Source organism: Aethalodelphis obliquidens, unplaced genomic scaffold (genome assembly GCF_003676395.1).
Source record: "Aethalodelphis obliquidens isolate GAN/ISIS:26980383/991018 unplaced genomic scaffold, ASM367639v1 scaffold38, whole genome shotgun sequence".
Classification (NCBI taxonomy): Eukaryota; Metazoa; Chordata; class Mammalia; order Artiodactyla; family Delphinidae; genus Aethalodelphis; species Aethalodelphis obliquidens.
The window spans coordinates 12326584-12350347 of record NW_020837982.1 but is presented as its reverse complement, the minus strand read 5'-3'; the positions used below and the strand labels follow the sequence as shown (position 1 = coordinate 12350347).

At 46.9% G+C, this 23764-nt stretch overlaps 1 protein-coding gene across 2 annotated transcripts in view; it reads right to left on the bottom strand.

Annotated features, from left to right (window-relative positions):
* USP43 (ubiquitin specific peptidase 43) overlaps nt 1-23764 on the bottom strand; it is a 62394-nt gene that overhangs the window by 18643 nt on the left and 19987 nt on the right. Inside the window, exons 4-12 of one of the 2 annotated variants that reach the window (XM_027131056.1) lie at nt 15654-15746; nt 13586-13721; nt 11365-11500; nt 9950-10085; nt 7710-7821; nt 3854-3957; nt 2656-2733; nt 1737-1863; nt 1281-1632 (exon numbers count right to left, since the gene is read on the bottom strand). In XM_027131056.1, the coding sequence (XP_026986857.1) occupies nt 1281-1632; nt 1737-1863; nt 2656-2733; nt 3854-3957; nt 7710-7821; nt 9950-10085; nt 11365-11500; nt 13586-13721; nt 15654-15746 (1274 nt within the window). The remainder of the gene's footprint in view (nt 1-1280; nt 1633-1736; nt 1864-2655; nt 2734-3853; nt 3958-7709; nt 7822-9949; nt 10086-11364; nt 11501-13585; nt 13722-15653; nt 15747-23764) is intronic. The other variant, XM_027131057.1, reaches the window with a different exon arrangement.

The window sequence follows — 23764 nt, the reverse complement described above, 5'->3', positions numbered from 1 at the left end:
CTTTCCAAAATATGCCTTGAATACCCTGTCATCACCCAAGTCCCAGCCAACACCATCTCTCACTTGAGCCCCAGAAACTTCCTCCTAACTGGAATTCCCACTTCCACTCTTGCGCTACCCAATTCTCTGCTCGAGCTAAGACCTCCGTTTGTGAACTAGATTATGTCTTTATTCCTCTGCCTAAAACCTTTGAATGGCTTCCCTGCCTAAAACCTTTGAATGGCTTCCCATCACCCTCTGAAAAAAGTGCAAACTCTTGTCCGTGGCCCACAGGGCCTCCGGACCCAGCTCTATCCTAGGTCACTTTCCCCTTCAGCCACAACAGGCTTTCATCAATTCTTAAACACGCAAACTCCGCCTCAGGGCCTTCACGCAGGCTGGTAGCTCTGCCCATGTTTTCCTCCCATTATTCACACAGCTAGTTCCACCTCATCCTTCAGCTCTTGACCTAAAAAGGTAACATCCTCAGGGAGGCCTTATCTGTATCTCAGACACATCAACCAATCACCTTTTCATGACACCAAGCAGGGAAAGTACTAAAGGGACAAGCATCTTTTTATTGTCTGTGTCTGAAATTAGTCCCATGAGGGCAGGACTCCTATCTGTCTTGTTCATCACTGAGACTCCAGCATCTAGCCCAGGGTTTGGCATAGAATGGGACTTCATAAACATTTGTTCAATGAATGAATGAGTGATGATCCTGGATTTTTATACAGTCTGGTGCTTTCCAAATTGCAGGTTCATTAGTGCACTAGGAATAGAGCATTTTTCCCCAAAATGAAATATTCTCAAGCATTTTTTCAAAAATGAAATACTTTATATTATTCTAGAAGAGACCAAGGTACACGATTATGAACAACTGAACGAGCTGCCAAGCTGTTTCTGTCCTTCCAGCCTTCATTCTCTCCAAGTCCCTCCGAGGGATTAACAATTAAAGGTACCCCACAGAAATAAAAGATACCGAATCTGGTAAGTAGGAGTCCGTGTGCTGAATCACAGACGAGGATCAATGGCACTCTCTGGGTTCCAACAGCTACCCTCTGGTATCCGACACGGTCAAAAACTCGGGCTGTAACTAACTTTCTATTCCAACCCCTCACGGAACTCCGCTGGACGCTTGGACCAGACGCCACCACCCCACCCCCGGCAGGTGCCCGGTGTGCACCGGGTCAGGGGTCAGCTGGTGCCGAGGGCCCGAGCGAGCTCGGCATCCCAGGGGTGCCCCTTCCCCGGGCACCTGGAGGCCCGGGCCGCAGCCACGGGCCGTGAGGCAGGCTCACCTGTGTAATGCCCACCTTGCAAACTGCCGTGGTGGTTGCAGACCGCGTACAGGTCGTACAGGAAGTCTGGTGGGTAGCTGGTGGGCAGGCAGGCCGGCTGCTTCCAGGAAAGAGGCCAGGGGCCCGGGGAGGCCTTGGGGCCCGTGCTTCTCTGGGCCACATGGGGAGCCATGTCGAGGCCGGCGAGCGGGAACTTCACCAGCGTGGAGAGCTTGTTTCTCCTCTCGCCCACTTGGCAGAACCGTTTCAGGTGGATGATGAGGATGTCGGGCAGGGTCCACAGGCTCAGCTTCACCACGCCCTGCTGCAGGGCCTGGCAGTGGGGACACCGCCACGCATCGTCCTGGGCCAGCTGGAAGGGAAGCCACCGGGACCGTAAGCCACGCCCCCCCGGGGTCGTGACCCACCCACTGACAGGCCCCGGGCCGGAAGGGGCGTGGACTCCCAGGGCGGGACCTGTTCCTCCTTGGTGTAGAAGTGGAAACACTCGTCCAGGCTGCAGCTCTGCTGCTGGTGGGCTTGCTGTTGCCGCCACACGCTGTCCGCGTCCTGGACCCGCTCCTCCTGGATGCTCCCGAACAGGCTGCAGGAGCAGACAGAGGCCACGCGGGGTCTCACCCCTGAGGGGGCCCTACTCCCAGCTAACGGGGTGCAAAGCATCTGCCCGGGAGGCAAAGGCCCCCTTCCCAGGGCTCCCAGGGCACCCACTCGCTTTTACTGGACTTCTCAGTGCCCCCACGGACCCAGAGAGGGACCGAGCCCTTGGCTTACTCATTTTTGTTTCATGTCGTGGTGCAAGGCCTGGCACCTAGCAGGAGATTAATAAACACTCGCCGGACTGAACAGTGTCCTTTCCCGAAGTCGGGCAGATGCACTCGGTGTTAGAGAAGCAGCCACGCTGAGTGATTAAGAGCATGGACTTGAGGCGACAGTGGGTTCAAAGCCCGGCTCTGCCAGGCACGGGCTGTGTGACACTGAGCAACCGTTTAACCTCTCTGTGCCTCAGTTTCCACATCTGATGATGTGGATTCGTGTCGGACCTACCGCACAGGAACTGATGCATGAAATAAACTGCATGGATGTAAAGGGCTCGGAGCAGTGGCTGGCACGGGGTGAGTGGGTAAGTGTCACCTCACCATTTCCAACTGTGACTGTTACCACCACTCACACCACCCACAGCCATCGTTATTATTACTCCTGTCGCTGTTGTTTATATACAGACAATTGCCATTGGGGCTTCTCTGAGGAATGGGCCACACGGCATCCGGGGGGCATCATACACCCCACTGTCGCATCAGGGGAACTGGCGCAGGAAGGTCCGTTTGCACAGACAGGCCCTGTCCCCTCTGCCAGAGCTGGGCTCTGCTGGACTCACTGCTCCTTGGTGCCACTGTCCCACTCCACGGCCAGTTTGATGTGCGGGGGGCCTCCCGGCCTCCTGAGGTGCAGAGCCCTGATGAGAGAACAGGGAGCCCATCAAAGGCATGGAGTCTGCTTCCCACTCTCTCCTCCACCCCCAGGACTGATGTTCCCAACAGAAATGTCCAAAGCTGCATGGAAACTGAGGTCGGGGGTCTGGGGAGGTGCTGTCTGCAGAAGACTTGGTCCTCAATCCACCCCTGAAGGCTCTGTCCCAGCTCCCCTGGGAGCTGACGAGCTCCCAGGATTTGGTGGCTGCAAGGCCACGACTCAGCCCTCCCACTGCAGCCCCAGCCATCTTCTCAGTGTCGAGGAGGCCGTTCTGCTTGAACGTCCTCAGCAAATACCCAGTTCTGATGATGCCTCAAATGAGCTGCTAGGTTTTCCTCCACTGCACAGTGAAAGGAGCACCTTCCAGTCCACCTCCACGACCTAAAAGGTCTTCCCCTTCCAGACCCTCCCATACCCAGAAAATCTCAGGGTGAATCAACCCATCGCTCTTTCCAGCTGCTTGGGCTCAGCCCATTTCAGAAGAGGTTGTCTGGCCTTAATGCGGAAGAGACAGGACAAGGAGAGAGTGGAAGATGTGAAATCAACAAGACACATATGGGGACTTCCCTGGCGGTCCAGTGGTTAGGGCTCCACGCTTCCACTGCATGGGGCATGGGTTCGATCCCTGGTCAGGGAACTAAGATCCTGCAAGCCACGCAGCGTGGCCAAAAAAAAAAAACAACAACAACCAAGACGCATATATACGAGTGACAGACAGGAGGGTCTGCACCTAAAAGAAGTTTTTGAATGTACTGCAGGAAAAAAGTGGAGATGTCACATGTGTCCCTAACTGTCACCAAGATGATTCAAAAACAGGTTTTGAGCTCACGGAAGTACACAGTCCTTAACCAGCCGCATGAATGTGCGTAATTCACTAATCATTGGGAACCTCAGTGTCTCCCCATCTCTGAAGTGGCCGTCAGTCCCGCTCTAGACATGAGGGTTGAAAGCACAGAATGTGTATAAGGACCTAACCCAGGCGCTGGTGCTGAAGACGAAAGGCAGCTAAGATTGTCATCAGTCTTATTGATACACAGCCTTGAAGGAGTCTAGTCAGGTAGGAACGTATGCATTCTCTTACCACGTCTGGAACATCCCCTTACCTGTCAACTGTCCAGTGATAGAGGGGCTGGCTGTCCTTTGGGGACAAGTAGCTGCAGGCCAGGGACAGCCCCACAACCCGGATGGAGAACAGTGACCCCAGGTTCTGCCAGGCCAAGAACAAGAAGCAGGTCATCCCACATGTTGGTGTGAATCAGACGGTTAAGTGCAAAGAAGTTACTCAAAAAATGTAACCTTTTGCTTATAGTGTATTTTGAATATGCCCTTAATAATTATTCCAAATCCAGAGATATAAAGGCTTCAGTTTTTTTAGAAGATACACCCTATACCTTTTAACATAGTGATCTAATACCGTGTAACACATTAAATTCTCCAAAACAATGAACGCAGTGATTTAAAATAACACAGGTTTAATTGGGACAAATGTTAGCACAGTTAATAGGGAATTAAACCAATTCTGTTCATTAATTACTAGCAGCTAATTTACTTTATTAAGATGATGATTAACGTCACCAGATTACCAAAATGAGGCAATTATCTAAAAACAAGTTAGTGTGCATTTTACGTCTCAAATGCTAAATAAGTATTTATACATGTCGAAATAAGCTGCGTAAAAGAAATACCACCTATGTTGTTATTCTAAGATGGACACTTTTTTCATATTTTAACTTTTCTGAAATTGAAGTGAGCCTTAAACAGCCTTATTCACAATAGTCAACAGGTAGAAGCAACCCAAGTATCCATCAACAGATGGATGGATAAACAAAATGTGGTATATATGCACAATGGAATATTACTCAACCCTCAAAAGGAAGAAAATTCAGATGCATGATACAACATGGATGGACCTTGAAAATATTTTGCTTAGTGAAATAAGCCAGACACAGGAGGGCAAATATTGTATGATTCTGTTTATTTTATTTTATTTTACTTTTTTTGTGGTACACGGGCCTCTCACTGTTGTGGCCTCTCCCGTTGCGGAGCACAGGCTCCGGATGCGCAGGCTCAGCAGCCATGGCTCACGGGCCCAGCCGCTCCGCGGCACGTGGGATCTTCCCGGACCGGGGCACGAACCCGTGTCCCCTGCATCGGCAGGCGGACTCTCAACCACTGCGCCACCAGGGAAGCCCTATGATTCTGTTCATATGAGGTCCCTAGAGTAGCCAAATTCATAGAGACAGAAAGTAGAATGGAGGTTCTCACGGGCTAGGGGTTGGGGCAATGGGGAGTTGTTATTTAATGGGTATAATTTTTGTGGGTATGGTGAAAAATCTGGGGAGTATAGTGGTGATGGTTATGCAGCATGGTGAATATAATTGACGTACATTTGTGAACGGTTACAATACACATTACATACATTTTACCACAATATCTAAAAAAAAAAATCAATGGTCTCTTCAAGCAATGGAAATACAGTTCTTAAAATTGTCACTGATGACCTTGGCCACAACTAGAAAAAAATGAAATGTTCTTACAAAGTCTGACAAAGATAAGTGGCAGAAATCTCTACTTAAAAAACACTGATGAGGGCTTCCCTGGTGGTGCAGCGGTTGAGAGTCCGCCTGCCAATGCAGGGGACACGGGTTCGTGCCCCGGTCCGGGAGGATCCCACATGCCGCGGAGCGGCTGGGCCCATGAGCCATGGCCGCTGAGCCTGCGCGTCCGGAGCCTGTGCTCCGCAACGGGAGAGTCCACAACAGTGAGAGGCCCGCGTACCGCAAAAAACAAACAAACAAAAACACTGATGAAATGTAGGTTGAATTCAGGCAGGAGAAGAGAAGGAAAACATTATAATTCAAAGAAACAGTAACAGGGCAAAGACCGTGTGACCCAAAACATAGTCAGGGAGCTCTGAGCCGACTCCTCGGCTGTGGTAGCTGATGGGGAGGGGCAATAAGTGTGACATTTGGGGAGTGTGGACGCCTCACTGGACTATACTATACCTACACTCTAGCTGACCTGCCGCTTCAATAAACACGAAACTGATGGCTGGAAGCAAACTGACTTCAGGGGCTTGGATTCAGGGCTGGCCATGGGAGGGCGTACTTCCCAAGGAGAAGTTAATTAAAATCTGGGGGGGAAAGCTCTTTTTCCTGGCACCCCTAATGGAGCCTTGCTGTTTGCATGGCAACATAATAAGGCACCTACACTGCAGAGAAGCAGCTCACCCTGCCTGCCCACGAAGAAAATTTACAAAGGAACCAGAAAAATTCCTAGGCAAGGATCAATCTCTTTTCTTCATAATTCATTGCAAAGTAATCCCATAGAGCAAATTGGTCATTTTCGTAAGAGACATTTTCCTGTCCTTCATTCTTGGCTGGGGAAATTCACTCTGGAACCTTCAATGTATGTTCACTGCTTTTAATCTCTTTGGTTCAATGTTGAGAAGGCTGACAGGATTCTTTCCAAATTATTACCAATTCTTTTCAAATTCTTTTCAAACTCTTCAAAATATAGAAGCCTTGGGAATTCCCTGGTGGTCAGGTGGTTAGGCCTCGGCGCTTTCACTGCTGGGGCCAGGGTTCGATCCCTGGTCGGGGAACTAAGATGCCGCAAGCCACGCAGAGCGGCCGAAACAACAACAACAACAAAACCCAAAATATAAAAGCCTGTGTGTTAGATGGGTGAGCTAGCCTGGGAGCCTCACAACCACTTAGAGCACATTATTCTTACATAAAACCATGGGCATCCACACATGTGTCAATGTATCTATGGACAAGCGTCCGTAGCTGGGTTGGAGGTTGCCTGTATTCGAATTTTGCAGGCCCCACTGACTGCTTCATCGGTCTCTAAAATTGAAATGACCGGAGAGATGCAGAGGCAAGAGCACATGGGAGACCAGGGGGAGAATAAGAACAGCTGAGTTCAACGTTTGCATGAAAGCCGTTTCATCCACTCTCAACAGCCAGGAGCACAGGGTTTGGGGAAAGCTAAAGCTATTACTAGATATTCTGACCTACTTAGGGAGAAGTTCGAGTTTCTAATTTGGGCACCACGGCAGATATGCTGGGCAGTTCATGAAGCCTTTGGAGATAAAGATTTGGTGCAAATGTAGAAAAGGTCTTAAACAAACTGGTATTTCGTGTAAATCCCAAATCAGATGTACGGTTTTCCCTAAGCAGGAAGGAACATGAATTATGAAGAACTATACAGAAATCCCTCTGAAATGTTTGGTACATCCCCCAAATGAAAAGTTCTTACTTAGAGAGTAGCTGGGGGAAAACAAATTTCTGAGGCTACCGACATGTCCCTAAACATGTTAAAGTCTTCTATGCCAAGCAGCCATCAAAACAGGTTCTGATACTATCAGGGCTGAAAGGCATGGTTTTAGAATTTGTTGTTTTTATTTGGAAACTACCAGTCTGAGAATAAATAAATGAGCAAGGCAAAAAGGTGTTTCCCCTTGAGTTTTTAACCCGTTTTTCGAAAACTGGACAAAACTGTTTTAATACCTAGGTTTTCATATTTGGACATACACATCGATTTTAATTTTCCACAGAAGTTATACCTCAAGTCCCTTGAAATTTTTGATCCAAATGTATAAGTTACAGTTTATTATAATAAGCTCCCCTCCAAGAAGAACTATGGGAAGCCATAAATATACAAAACTGAGATGAATGATGTAAATCCCACTCTTTCTTCCAATGATGTTTCGAAAGATTTAACGAGCAAAAGCTCCGTCCATGAAAGGTATTTTGTAATGCCACAAAGAGAGAAACAGCACGGACCATAAAACGGTGATTTTCTTGCATATAAATCAAAGTTGTTTGATACGACAGTGTGAACACTGTCACTGACAGCAAATGCTTGTCTCTCCTGAGCTACCACTAGATTCCTACATCCCTCTCTCCACACCCCACCCCCTGACAACACACACACACACACTGACACACTGACCTGTACAGAAGCCTCGCTCTTCATGAGATAGCGGACCTTACTGAGAATGCACTGATGGAGCTGGACCCATGAGATGGCTCTGTCTTCCCTAATCAGGAAAGGTGGCCCAAACCTGGAAATCCAAGGAAATGAGGTTATTTCGGCAAAAGAAAAACCAACAATACCCAACAGTCAAGAACGTTGGCTCTACTCATTGGCTTCTCTCAACTGGATAAGAGTTGAGCACAAAACACAGTACAAAATTGCCCATCTGAGACCCTCGTTATGAATGGAGACATGGCAGTGTAAAGAGGTGGCTGGGAAACCCTCTTCCCCAGAGGAAGAGCACAGGACCCAGAGGAAAGCCAGGCAGAGATAAGCCCAGTGGACACATCGATGGCTTTGTGTATCAGGAATATTCTCGCAACTGGGAATGTTTTCCATATCCCGATCCGATGAGCACGCAGCAGTGAGCTTGTGGTGCCTAGACTGCCTGCTGTCAATTCCAGCTCTGCCCTGGGTACCTCTGGACAAATCACTGACCTTTGACTGCTCTCTGGCCCCACCTGCAAGGCTGCGTGAAGATCCAGTGGGGTAAGAATGTGCTACTGTTGAATTAACTTTGCGAAAGTTAATTACGAGCTGGTGCACTGGATGGGCAAGGGCACTGGGCGTCAATTGTTGAATAGACAGATGGGTGTATTTACCTTATCCTCTATTACTAGGCATTTGGGTTGTTTCCAATTTTTTATTTAAGCAATGCTTGCTCATGGCAGGAACTATACACGTTCTTTTGCCTACGCCTTTGGGTGCACATGACTCATTGTTTCTTTGGGATAAAGTTCCAGAAGTGGAAATAAGACCAAAGCTATTTATTTCCAACCTGCTCTCTAGAAAAGCCACACCAATTTACCCGTGAAGCATGTGCCCCATTCTCTTGACACTTGCCCAGAATGAGTATTATCAATTTTTTAAAGTTTTTTAATAGTCTGGAAGGTTAAGTATAGCACCTTGCTGTTGCCATCAGAATTTCTTCTACTGCTAACGAAGCTGAATATTTTAACCTATGCCTGTATTTCTTCTGTGAATTAATGTTCATCTCTGTGGCTCATTTTACTAAAAGAATACTATTTCTGTCCCTAATCTGAGAGCTAGGTTTTATATGACGGATATGCATCCTTCAGCTGTCACATGATGTAAATACTTTTCTTCGTTTGTGCTTTGCCTTTCAAATGTGCTCTTAGCTTAGCATTTTAAATGTATTGAAAACATTAGACTTTTCCTTGATGGCCTCCTGCCTTAGGTGTTAAAACAGCCCCCAACTCAAAGATATAAATATTCCCCTATATTACCTTCAAGTTATTTTATGGTTTCCTTTTCTGTAATTACCTCTCCAATCAATATATACATGAGAATTTATGGCGGGAGTAAAAAAATTGATTATTTAAAATAAAAAGAAAGCGAAGTATCAGTCAGCCCAGGCTTAGTATTAAATAATTCATTCACTCCTTACTAATATGAAATACACCATTTTTATCATCTAACAAATACTGAAGTATGCTTGACCTGTCCCGTGTCATTGATTTAAGTGTATACTCTTCCGCTTATATCACAATATTTTAATAATTAAAACTTTATTCTGTTTTACTAGAAAAATCCCTCTTCCTTCTTTCTCCTGCCCCCAATATTTTCTGGCTACTCTTACGAGTTTGTTCTTCCAGGTAAATTTTACAAACATTTTATCCATCTAAAATTTTTTCATTGGAGTACTATCTTTTACACATTTTATTTGCATTCTGTAAGAAAGCTATCTGGTTTTGTACATTTGTTATGCAACCTGAACTCTTTCATTAGTTCTAATTATTTTCAAGTTCTTGGTTTTCTGGATAGAAAATAATATAATTTGCAAATAGTGGTCATTTTACCTCCTCTTTCCAATAGCCAGTTTCTTTTTCCTTTGTCTTACTGCACTGCCTAGGCCTTACAGCACAGTATAAAATAATGGTGAGAGCAAAAATTATTGTTCCTAAAACCAACAGGGAAACCTCCGATGCTCAATTGTTAAGGACAATGTTAGCCATCTGCTGAAGGCCGTTATTTCTGATCCTCTCGATCAGGAGGTACCTTACTCCCTGCTCCTTGTTGATCAACTTTGAGAATGGATATATTTTTTTTCAAATTAGAATTATTCTAGCGCAAATTCCAAGTACATGTTGACACAACCCAGACATCATGTAAAAGAAGGATGAAGTTAAACATACCTGCTGGCCTGCTGGCCTGAGCCCACCAAATTACAGAAGAGGATTAGCACCGTGGTCTCACTGTGGACGGGCAGGGATAATCGCTGACCCTCGCAGACTGCCAAGCGTGGGGAGATGGGTAGACCAGATGGACGAGCTGAAGGGCGAGAATTACATTTGTGTTCTTAAAGGAGCTGCTGCACTGGGTCAGAACCCTGGCTTCTAGCCCCTCTTCTCTTTGACCATCCATTAACCACCCTTGGGAGACACTGGAGGGCTTCAGGGGAAGTGCTATTAAGGTTCATGGCACTTGTTCCATCAGGCACCTGGCATAAGATGATATACATGGTAGTGAATTTGCTGTTGTGGTCAGCCAATTTTAAAGTATAGGCAGGGATTTTAATTAATACTTTTCAAAGCCAATCTGAAAAATACACCAAAATGATTTTCGTTGCTTGTATGCTTTGATCAGAGAGCTGTAGAGTATCCGCTCTCTTAGAACGCCAACGTAAGGGGTACAGAGAGAAGGTAAGAATCTTTATTGTTGAGGAAGTAGAGGAACTGGACCATCCTCAATTTCCAATCAGCTCTGAAATTTTCCTTTTAAAGCACAGATGTGTCCTGTGATTGAATTTGAAATGAGGGCTATTTCACTGAGTTATCACATAATCAGGGCCTGTCAATGTCCTGTTCTCTCTGTTGACTCAGAGCACCTGCAGACACTTGGTTCCCACAGGCTGCCTGCCACCTAGGCTGGCCGAGGATATGGTCAGGGCATAGGATTCATCTGGGGTATGTGTGTAACAGTGGCACAAGGTCCTCTAAATATGAGCCTTACTGACTGGCTAATTGGACCGAAATGGATACTGACCTACAACGAAAGGCTGTCAGAAACTGGCCATCTTGGCCTATCCAAAGTTTAGGAAAAGTTAACATAGGGAAGCGGGACTGTTAACAAAAAGTCATTTAATCATCTCTTTGGCCATCTATGCTCCAGTTTGTAACAGTTTTACTTCAAGCACTGACCTTGAACCATAAGAGTCCTGAAGACAAAGATTACCCCAGCACCTATTCTGAACAGTGGTTCTCAGAACGTGGTCCCAGGACCAGCAGCGTCAGCATCACCTGGGAACTTGCTAGACGTGTAATTTCTCAGGCCCCACCCCTGGCCTACGGAGTCAAAAACACTGTGGGCAGGGCTCAGAAATCTGTTTAAACAAGACCTCCAGGTGACTCTGATACTAAGGTTTCAGGAACCCCTGTCTTAGTTGATTAACTTTTATAATCAACCATCTGTACAACAAATATCGGAGAAGATAAGCCTGATATTTCCAAGTACTAAAATTAAGTGTCTTTTGCCTTAGCACCCAATGAGTATCCTTCTCAAACCTATGACTCATAATATCCAAATAACATTATGCAAAGCACTCTTGTACCTGAGAGCATCTCCTGGCCAGGTGACGGAGGGGCTTGGAAGGCATACACATTATCTCCCTCTGCAATAGTATTCAAGTCCTCTTCATCAAAGAAAGACCGCTGGAGTCCAGTGGGATGAAGTTCAACCAAGATCACCTGGAATGAGGAGGATCACTTTCCCTCTAGTTTCTCAAATGGAACTAAACAAACACATCATGCCTTTATTGATTTATTTATAAGTCTTTTTTTTTAATATTTATTTATTTATTTTTGGCTACGTTGGGTCTTCGTTGCTGCGCGCGGGCTTTCTCTAGTTGTGGCAAGCGGGGGCTGCTCTTCGTTGCGGTGCGCGGGCTTCTCATGGCGGTGGCTTCTCTTGTTGCGGAGCACGGGCTCTAGGTGCGCGGGCTTCAGTAGTTGTGGCACGTGGGCTCAGTAGTTGTGGCTCGCAGGCTCTAAAGCGCACGCTCAGTAGTTGTGGTGCACAGGCTTAGTTGCTCTGTGGCATGTGGGATCTTCCCAGACCAGGGATCGAACCCGTGTCCCCTGCACTGGCAGGCGGATTCTTAACCACTGTGCCACCAGGGAAGTCCCCTATAAGTCTTTCTTTTTTTTTTTTTAATTTATTTTTGGCTGTGTTGGGTCTTCGTTGCTGTGCGTGGGCTTTCTCTAGTTGCGGCGAGCGGGGGCTACTCTTTGTTGTGGTGCGCGGGCTTCTCATTGTGGTGGATTCTCTTATTGCAGAGCATGGGCTCTAGGCACACGGGCTTCAGTAGTTGTGGCACGCAGGCTTAGCAGTTGTGGCTCGGGGGTTTTGAAGCACAGGCTCAGTAGTTGTGGCACCCGGGCTTAGCTGCTCCGTGGCATGTGGGATCTTCCCGGACCAGGGCTCAAACCCATGTCCCCTGCATTGGCAGGCAGATTCTTAACCACTGCACCACCAGGGAAGCCCCCATCATGCCTTTTAAATTCCTGACAGTCCTTTTACTCTCTTAAAGTTTCAAACTCTACCTCTCTTAGACTTCTCCCCTTTTGATCTTTTATTACTGCTATTTTTTTCCCCCAAGACCCTCTCACCCACTGTCCTACTCTCTCCCTCACTATAGATTCCCATATAGCACTTTGGGTTTACAAAGCAAGATACGCACATTTTTTTTCCCCAGTTGAGATCCTCATTAAAATGGTGAGAGAGGTCAGAGGGATTGACTGGGTGCGGGCAGGAAGGAGTCCACTGGGGTGATGGAAAGCCTCAATAATCATGGTGGTTACACGTACGTACACGCATGCAAAAATTCAAGTTATAACCCTAAGACATGGACACTTTCTTGAACCTATGTTATTCCTTAACAAAAAGGTTAAAAATACTCTTTAATTAGAAAACAATCCCACGAGGTCACCAGGGAAGTGCAAAATTTCCATTTTACAGTTAAAGAAACAGAGGACCAATTACTTTGTCCAAGGTCAGAAAACGAGAAGGGACTGAATCACAATTAGAACCCCACTGCGAGCCCTTCTCATCATACTGCATTGCTTTTCACCACCATCACTTCTACCCTGTCCTTTCATGGGGGTCCCTGTTAGGAGTCTGCCCTCCAAAGTCAAGTGAATCCAAACTCTTTACCAAGATGCTAAAAAAAAAAAAAAAAAAAAAATTGGAGCACGTCCATCCCACTCTCTTCCAAATTGCCTCTCTCATATATACACCACAAGTTCCTTTAGTAGTTCCTTATATTTCATTTATTGTCCCTTCAGTCTCCTGGCTTATATTCTCGGGAGTGAAAGTATAGAATAGTGGTTGTGAAATCAAACCATCTGCGTTTGATTTCACATCCTGGCCCAGCCACTTACCAGCTGTGTGACCTTGGGTAAGTCACTCAACTTCTCAGTGCTTGCTGCTAAAATGAGGATAATTGTAATATCTACCTCACAAGATGGTGGTGAGGAGTAAATTAGCTATAAGGTTCATAGAATGGTACTCAGCACTTAGTAGGCCCTACTGAGAGTCAGCTATTGTTGAAATGATGATGATTGATTGTAAGATAAAGGTGGTATCCTTTTCTGGTTATTTTGTGAAAATGCAGGAAGAGGTCAAGGCCCCGTCAGCACAGACACCAGGGACTATTAATCAAACATAAACTCAGGAGTCACTCAGGAATCACCGCGAGCCAGAAATTAACCTAAACACCCTAGACAGCCGGCCCAGTTAGCATCCATCAATCCCATCACCAGGTCCCATCACACCTCATCCACAGGGATGCCACCTTCCTCTGCAACCATCTTCCTCAGGGCTGCCACCGTGCTGAGGATTGGCACGGCCAGGCCAACCCGCAGGGACCGCTGGCTCTTAGAGGGGAAGACCAAGGTGACGCTCAAGAATCTGGAAAATAGGAAGGAGGCCACATCCTTAAAGGACTGACATGGATTGTTGCCACCGTCACTGATAATGGATCAAGTTCAGCACTTAGGCAAAATCTCTGCTTCCTGGTCGGGTCATTGCCCTTTAAGCATGCTGCCACCAGGTGGCAGTGGAGAGCCAAATCGCCAGGGGTCTCGGCTGAGTGCGCTTTTCCAGCAAGTTAAAAATGAAAGATATTTGATTAAGAATCACAATACAGACCTTCCTCGACTTATGATGGGATTACATCCCGACAAACCCATTCATTGTAAATTGAAAACATCTTAAATCGAAAATACATTTAATAAAACTAAACGACCGAACAGCACAGCTTAGCCCCGCCTACCTTGAACGGGCTCAGAACACTTACATTAGGCTACAGTTGGGCCAGATCATCTAACACAAAGCTTCCGTGCTAATAAGGCGTTGAATCGCTCATGTAATTTATTGAATACTATATGGAAAGTGAAAAAACAGTGATTTGAAGTGTATCGGTTGTTTACCCTCGTGATCACCAGGCTGGACTGGGAGCTGTGGTGCTCCCCTGCCCAGCCTCACAAGAGAGGACCACACCTCATACCGCTCATCTGGGAAAAGATCAAAATTCAAAATGTGAAGCACCGTCTCTACTGAATGCTCATCACTTTCGTACCATTGTAAAGTCAAAATATTGTATACCAAACCATCATAAGTCAGGGACCATCTGTACAGATCTATATAGTCTCCAGGTTCTGTTTGTTAAATAGATAAGCTTAAGCAAAAAGAAACTCAAAGTCTGAGAAGTAGAGCAGTCAAGCTTCTTCCAGGACAACTCAACACTGTTGATGAGACTCTCCTGAAGTTCTCCCTTGCTGATTGGATACAGCCCTTCTGCCCCCCAACCTCTCTGGACTCTCTCTGGTTCTACTTCCTACTACCCCCAGCAGCACACCAGGGCTCACCCCTCCAGCTCCTGTTTCCCCTGCTCTATACTGCAGTAATTATCTAATTCATACAACTAGTTAGCCGAACTGGGACTTGAACCCAGGCAGTCTGGCCCCAGAGTCAGTGGTCCTAACCATTGTGCTATGCTGCATCAGGCCAGGTATCACAGCTCATATCTATCAGTAGCCATCATCTGATGATAGGATAAGCCAGTGTTATATTTGTGGCATAGACAGTCAGCAGCACAGGAATTCAGAGCAGAAAGGGGGATTAAGTTGCCAGGAAAGGCTTTACAAAGCCGTCATGTCTTCACTGCATCCTAAAGATGGAGGATGCCAACAGACAGAGGGCAAGAGAAATGGTTTTTACAAAGGTGAGGAACCCAGGGAAGAAATGCCAGCTTCCATGACAGTGAAGGCGCCCCATATAGTTCGCTAAAATTCCATGAGACTGACACGGGCCATTGCCTTAACAGTCACTGCCAAGCCCTGGACTTCTGGGATGCTTGCACTATATGCTTCTTACTTTTGCAGTGACTACACCTCCTACCCAACCCTGCCTCCTCTTTTCTTTTTTTTCCTCATATCTCCCAACAACCCTTTTCCTTTTTCTTTGCTCCTTAAATAAAACTTTTCCTACACCTTCACTAAGAGGAAAAAGGATTTGGAAATAAAGCAGGGCAAAGCAGAGGGTGACAGATTTTCTCCAGTTCGCCCCTGTCTGATTGAGTGGTACCAACTGGCTGGTGCCAGCTTCTGAATGGGCTAAAGACGTAAGCCTGGCAACGGGGCTGATAAACAAAAGCATGTTTATAATTCCTTCTTCGGCTAAAGAAGGGACTCTGTAACCTTTCACGTTAATTATCCCATTCAATCCTTGAATGTCCCCAAGCTGCAAAGCTTGGCTGGGAAGCAAAGGAGAAAATGCAGCTGCAAGCCCAAAAGATTCCCAAGGATGGAAGTCAAGTTCACGGGCATGATGCTCACGTACCTCGTCTGTCGCAAGGGGATAGGCAGTGACACACACAGGAAAGGATCGAAGGTGTTGCTCTGTTTCAGGCAGTGGGGACAGGTCAAGGAAGATCTGTGAGGGTAGAGGATACACATGAAAGTTTAATCCCACTGAACGGTTTGGCGGTTCCTCAAAAAGTTAATTAGAGAGCCACCATTGCGATTCCACTCCGAGATCTGTACCACAAAGAACTGAAAACAGGTATTCAAACCCTTGTACACAGAGGTTCATGGCAGCATTCTTCACAATAGTCAAAGGGTGGATACAACTCAAGTGTCCGTCAATGGGTAAACAGGTAAACAAAATGTGTTACAGACACATGATGATTATTATTCAGCCACGAGGTCCTGACACTTGTTACATGAATGAACCTCGAAAACATCGTGTGAGTAAAAGAAGCCGGGCACCAAAGGCCACACATTTTTGATTCCAATTATGTGACAAATCCAGAGTGGGTAAAGCCATAGGGACGGAAAGCAGATTGGCGGTTGCCAGGTGCTGAGAAGAGGAGGCCTGGGGAGTGACTGCTTCATGGGTACCAGGTTTTCTTCTGGGGGTGACGAAAATGGTTAGGAACCAGAAAAAACCAGTGGTTGCACACCATGGTGGGTGTCCATTCCGCTGAATTGCACACTTAAAAGGGTTAATTTTATGTTATGTGACTCATCTCAATTTCTTAAAAAGGATAAAGTTTAGTCACGTGTATGAGTGCACTGAGTATGGGAAGGGAGGCTGTAACCCCTCCAAATAGAAAGATACTGTGACAGCTTTCAAGCTCAAAGGTCTCAAACTCACTGGGCCCCAGAATCACATAGGATGCTTTTTTTCAAATGCAGAGGTCCAGGCCCCACGCCTCGAGATTCTGTTTCAAGGGAAGCAGGGAGAGAGAGGCACAGTCATCAGAATGTTAAAAGCTCCCCAGGTGACTCTAGTGTTCAACCAGGCGGAGAACCACTGATGCAATCCACCTGCCTCATTGGACGGCTAAAGGAAACAAAGTTCAGAAAATAGCAGCTAGTAGTAATAGCTAACGGTGAAAGAATTTACTAAAAACTGGGCATTGTGCATGGATTAACCCGTGTGCTAGCCATAAGAACCAGGATGATCCCCATTTTACAGAAGAAAAAACGGAAACACAGAGAGGTTAAGTCACTTGCCCAAGGACACACAGCTCTTAAGTGGCAGAGCTGGCTCAGGTTCCAGAGCCCATGCCCATCATCATGTCGTGAGTACAAGTAGATCCACATAGTTTATTTATATTCTTTAAGCTCTTTGAAATTTAACACTCCCGTATTTAGCATGCATCTTTGAGAGGGAAAGCCGAGTTTTATATTCCACCCGGGTGCTCTTATTTTATTTCCTTCATCATATAATGCTCCATATTCTTCCAAGATATAAGGGGTTTCTGGATGCTACATTCCTTCCCCTAAAATCTACATGAATTTCCTTGGGAATAGGGGAGCATACTCCGCCACAGGTCCTGCTCTCAGCACTGGACAGCCCTAGGGTAAGTCAGCAAGAAAACCGGAGCTGGGATCAGAATCAGGTTTCCTGAATCTCGACAGAAAGCACCAGTCCTGCTGGATTGGTTTTCCATTGAGCAGACAAAATAGAAAAAGCCAGGGCCCAGCAAGAACCCCTGAGGTTTTCAGGGTGTTGTCCCAGGCAACCCTAAGTGCTCTGCTCATAGCAAGTAGGCTTTCCTGGATACAAGTTCATAGAATGCCAACCATGGTTTTAGAAAACAGAACCGGGTACAGACCGGAGTATTTAATGTTCAATCACTCTCTGGTAAATTTCCCTCTGGGAAAACCATCGCAATATTTTGGTAAAAAGAAGGCATCAGACATCAAGCTCCCACCAGCAGGGGGACCTGCCATTTGTGGGGGCCCCTCTGCCACCCCAGCTTCTCTCCCTCCCCTCTCCTCCCCTCACCCATCACGTACCGTGGCGTAACATAGGCCTGAAACATGTATTTTTGTCCCTGGGAAATTTCCAAATCCCTGTTTCATATTTAAGTGAACAAATGAGAAAGAATATTTTTCTTTGACTTATTCATTTTTTCTTTAAAGCTACTAAAACTAAGCGAGGCTGCATCTTTCCTGCAGATACATCATAGTCAACTGATTCAGGGATATGGCCTTTAGATTCAGCCATGAATCTCTGGCAGGGAGCAAGAGATGTGTAGTTTGGCGAAATCACAGAATGGTCTAATTTTGTATTTTAAAGGATGGGGAAAATGTATTGTTTTCATAATAAACCACACAGAGGACATGAAATGCACCTGTTCCTCAAAGGATGAGAAATGAGGAAAGTGAGTGCGACCAACAGATCAGGGGGAAGGGCAGTGTCACTTTCACAGAAAACTCCAGATGTTACCAGGCTCCACCTACACCTCAAATGTGGCCTGGGGGTCCTTTCGTCCTTGCCATCTCCCCCAGAGTTTCACGGTCCTGTCCTACTATCTCCCAGGTACTCACAGAGGAAAGAGACAGAAAATCACCCCAATGCCTTTCAACGTTCACTTGCCCATCTCCCTAAGCTATTTCATCCTCCTTGTCAAATTGTTTCTGTTCCAAAGCCAGGCTCTCACCTGCTGCTGAAACTCAGAACTGCTCTTTGCTCTCCACTGGTTACAAATGTCCCGAAATGGCACTGCTCGTTTCACATTCTGGCCTCTCACTGCTGCTGAATATACGTCTGACACCTCCAACCTGGCCAGCTTCACCTGCTCGCTGGCTGGCGAGACGGATGTCCAAGTCGGCAAGGTAGTTATGATGACGCACGAGCAAGATGTCACCTCTCCAAGATCTGTTCTGAGGAAGCCTTCCAAAACATACTCTGCCTAAAAGGGAATGCTGCCTGTAACGGGGACCAGATTAGGCTTTCTGTGAATAAAAGCTATGAATGCTGTGAAGAGATGAACACACACACACACACACACACACGCACGCACACGCACACGCACAATCCCACCTGTAGCCCAAACTCCAACGTTGCAACAATCCTTGGCTATTAAACTTGCAGATGTTTTCAGGCTGTGGTAATAATCATATAGAATAACGAATTATTTGTCCTCTAGTTTATAACCTCCAGCACCCCAGTACTATTCTTCCTTCTCTCCTCCAGCCAAAGGCAAAAACTCAGCCCCCTGAAAAGGAGGACAAGGGAGATGGAGGGAGAATCTCGGTGAACAGGGATCTCTGAATTAACCCATAATAACATTTCCAGCTTTCAATTTCATAAAGGCCGATGCCAGGGCGGCCCTCCATCCCAGGCAACCTCCCCCCGAGGAAAAGAGGCTGAAGAGCGTCCAGGACAGCAAGTATCACCCTCAGGGGCTCCAGTGTGGAGCTGATGCCCACCGACGGCTACAGAAAATCACTTTTCAGACCTCAAAAGTCCTAGCCTAGGTGGACGTCTCTAACTACATTTTTTCTTAACTCTGCTGCAGGCAGAAAGCAGCTATTTTTAGCTGTCACCAGTCTTTTTTTCCAGCATGAATATCCTGCTTCTTACTCATCATTCTATAGTAATCGACAAAGGGTCCTTGCGGTCCTTAGTCTCAGATCAGCTCAAAAGTCACTTCTTCACGAATCCTCCCCTGACTCACGCCTTATGATACTGTGATTTATAATAAGAAATATATAATTGGTCTCCAACAGTTGTTCCAGACACAGAGCTCCTACAGCTTTTGGAATTTCCTAAGTGATAAGAGCAAGAATGAAGGTAAAAGGAGCATCTTTTGCTATTCATAACAAACCCCATCGCATCACACCTGAGTTTATGCTAATGAGGTGATACCTGGAAAGCCCCCAGAGGAAACCACAGGAGGGGGGCTGGTTGCCAGAGGGACCAAGCATGGGATTAGAGGGCTCCACCCCTACCTCCTGGGAAAAAAAGAAGGGGGTCAGAGGTTGAGTTAACCACGTATGGCCAATAATTGGATCAATCATGCCTACATAATGTTGCTTCCATAAAAACCCCAGCAGAAGGGGCTGGGAGAGCTTCCAGGTTGGTGACCGTGGGGAGGTGCTGGGAGGGCGGTGCACCCAGTGAGGGGTGCGGAACCTCGCCCCTTCCCACAGACCTTGCTCTATGAATCTCCCATCTGGCTGTTCCTGAGTTATAGCCTTTCCAAAAAAACTGGTAACCTGGTAAGTAAACGGTTTTCCTGAGTTCAGTGAGCCACTCTAGCAAATCATTGAACCTGAGGAGGGGGCCGTGGAAACCTCCAATTTATAGCCAGTCGGTCAGCAGCGCAGGTGACGACCCGGGACTTGCAATTGGTGTCCGGTGGGCAGGCAGTCCGCTGGGACTGAGCCCTTAACCTGCGGGGTCCGTGCCCGCTCTAAGTAGTGCCAGAATTGAGTTAAATTGCAGGACACTCAGTTGGCGTCCAAAGAGAATCGCAGAATTGCTTAGTGTGGGAAAAACACCCACACATCTGGGGTCAGAAGGATTGTGAGTGTGGAAGTAGTCAAGAGTAATGCAAAGGGAAACAAGAGTTTTTTTCCGCTTTCGCATCCATAACACGCACTTCAAAGCTCCCTCCATTTTTCCATCAAAGCAGGTGCCAGTTATACAACTATGTAAAAACCCAGAAGTCACCCTAGATGCTCATTGTTTCCTTGGTCCCTCCGCCCCTGACCCTTAAACCCGCTGGCAAGTCCTGTTGACTCTGTTCCCCACCAGCCCACGTCCCTCCGTCTCCATCACTACCTCATGGTCCAGCCACCACCATTCTCCCACTGAGAGAACAGCACATCACCTGCTGCTCCAGCTCCCAGCCCCGCCTCCCTTCATCACCAAAACAACCAGCCAATTTCTTTCTTTTTTCTTCTTTTTTGTTTTGGCCACACCGCAGGGCACGTGGGATCAGATCCCCGACCAGGGATCGGCCCTGTGCCACCTGCAGTGGAAGTGCGGAGTCTTAACCACTGCACTACCAGGGAAGTCCCCACCAGCCAATTGCTTAAATGGAAAATTAGACCACACCCTGCCTTGAACTTTGCAGTGGTTCCCTTTGCCCCTGAGGCTACAACCCACACAACCAGGTGCGCGCCCACCTGTCCAGCCTCACCTCCCACCCCTCACTACTCGATGGCCCTCTGTTCCTTGAATTTGCCTGGATCACTCCCACCCCAGACCCTTTGCTGCTTTTCCTGCCTGGAATACCCTGTCCCCAAATATTTCAACAGCTGGCTCCTTGTCACTCAGTTCTCAGCTCAAATGTCCCCTCTGCAAAGAAGCCTGGCCTGAACACCTTATCTAAGGTTAGCTGCCTACCCCGCCTCCCAGGTGACATTCATCATCATCGCAAATTGTTGCGTGTGTATTATGTGTGTATTCTCTAACACCTCCCCCAGTAGAATGTGAGCTCCTTGAGAACAGGGGCTGACTCCTTTCACAGCTCAATTCCCAGCACCTAGAAGAGGACCTGGCACGTAGTAGGCATGGATTAAACACCCAGAGAATAAAGGGATCTGCTTGGTTAGTATTTCCTCTTGTGGGCAAGGAGTTACACCCTTCGTTGTAGCCACTGGACCAAGCGCAGTATCAGATGCTCAAGGATGTGCAAGAAGGAAAAGAGGATGTGTGGACAAGAAGGGAAGAAGGTAGAGAGAATGAGTGAGTGGAGAAAGGAGGCAGATCTATGGTACGGGGACACAGAGGAGGGGCACCTGAAGCCAATCACGGTGACCCTTCCCCAAGCTCTAACCCGCCCTTGCCTTATGCCTCCCCCTCCCTCCTTCTAGACTTTCTTCTCCCTCCTCCTCTATTCTTTTCCTCTGTCTCCTTATTTTGCTTTCAAGCAGCCTCTGCTTTGAGTACCTAGAGATAAGACAGATGCCCTGCAAGCAGCTTTCATGGCTAAAAGGTGAGTTAGTAGACACGAAATCTAGGTTTCCTCCATGTAAATCTCATAGTGCATCACCACTTCTCTTAGGAAATCAGTGGGCATTTCTGTTTTTTTTTTCTGGGGGTGGATTTTATTTTATTTTATTTTATTTATTTATTTTTAACATCTTTATTGGAGTATAATTGCTTTACAATGGTGTGTTAGTTTCTGCTTTACAACAAAGTGAATCAGTTATACATATGTTCCCGTATCTCTTCCCTCTTGTGTCTCCCTCCCTCCCACCCTCCCTATCCCACCCCTCTAGGTGGTCACAAAGCACGGAGCTGATCTCCCTGGGCTATGCGGCTGCTTCCAGTGGGCATTTCTTCATGGACAACGATGAGACAGGGGCTCATCCAGAAGAGATCTGAATTACCCAATGTGGTAAGCAAGCCAGGGCAGGAGGGGAGTGCCCCAGGGTCACTGTGGCTGTCATTCAAGGTCGTTTGAGGTCCTTCTCCCCGGTGGGGCAGGGTGAGGGAACTTCTCAAGTGCTATGGATTTTCCGTTCCAGTGGGAAAGCAGCTTTGGCATTCTTCCAAAGTGTTTCCGAAACGACTTGCTCTTCCTAAATAAATAATCACCTCAAAGACAGTGATCACGTCCAAATTATATTATGGACGATCCATGAATATAACATAAATCCTAAATTAGCACAATTGCTGGGCAATTTTAAGTCATCTTCTCCTTTCTAAATACAAAGAATACAAATCTCCCAAAAGTATGGAAGTAAACGGCTGTAAGTGAATTCTAGAAGGCTGAATAATCGTTACTTTGTTTGAAGTAAATAAGAGATAAAAAACCAACAGGAGGCTTATGAAAAAGACAACAGGGCAAAGGAAAGAGAAGAGCATGCAGAAGACTCAGAGAAAAGCCCACCTTTGAAAGTGATTTAATGCAACATCCAAAAGAAAAATATAAAAAAATGTTTTGGGGCTTCCCTGGTGGCGCAGTGGTTGAGAGTCCGCCTGCCGATGCAGGGGACGCAGGTTCGTGCCCCGGTCCGGGAGGATCCCACATGCCGCGGAGCGGCTGCGCCCGTGAGCCATGGCCGCTGAGCCTGCGCGTCCGGAGCCTGTGCTCCGCAACGGGAGAGGCCACAGCAGTGAGAGGCCCGCGTACCGCAAAAAAAAAAAAAAAAAGTTTTGGTATCCATAATGGAGAACAGGAAGGCAACGCTTTTGTGCATGAAGTAACAGCAGAACCTCACAGGAAAAGAACAAGGTCAGATGGAAGAGCCACCCAAGAGGAAGAATTACAAAGAAGCAGAAACAGAGATTTATCAAAGGTCAAATCCTGCTTCTGCCATTTACTATGTGTCCTCGCGAAATGCCTGACCCCAGATTGTACCTCATCTCCTTGGGCTCTTCTAAGTTAAATCAAAAACTATCTGGGCGAACATATATGTAACCAGTGGCTTCCCCTCAATCTTGATCACTGCGCTCATTGCCACCTCGAAGCAGATGTCACTCTCATTGAATATGTTCCCACCCTTTTCAACCCTATTCATCCTGCAGAGCCCGTGGAAAGGCATACCTCCTCCGAGAAGCCCCGGGGGTTAGTGCTTTCACTACAACATTGTCATTCTTGAAAATATTCTGCCTTATGTGAATCTCTGAACTGTCATATATAAAAGCCCAAAGAGAACATATACTTTCTGAAGTCAGAGTCTATATAATTATATATCTTTTATATCCTCCATTATGCTGGGAAATCTTGAACTCGAAATAATGTGTGAAACTTGGCTCTCTGGCAATAAAGAACAAACCAGAAAGATCTCATCCACTTCTCAATGATGGCCTGCTGGGGAGATCCTGGCCTCCACATTCATACTCTGGAGAACCATGCTTGCATCACCTCTCCTTCAAGGGGGGGATGGAAGGCCCAGGAGACAGCAAGAAAGAAAAGAAATACTGAGGGGGCTTCCCTGGTGGCACAGTGGTTAAGAATCCACCTGCCAACGCAGGGGACACGGGTTCAAGCCACGGTCCGGGAAGATCCCACATGCCGTAGAGCAACTAAGCCCATGCATCACAACTACTGAGCCTGCGCTCTAGAGCCCACGAGCCACAAGTACTGAAGCCCACGTGCCTAGAGCCCGTGCTCCGCAACAAGAGAAGCCGCCGCAATGAGAAGCCCGCGCACCGCAATGAAGAGTCGCCCCCGCTCACCGCAACTAGAGAAAGCC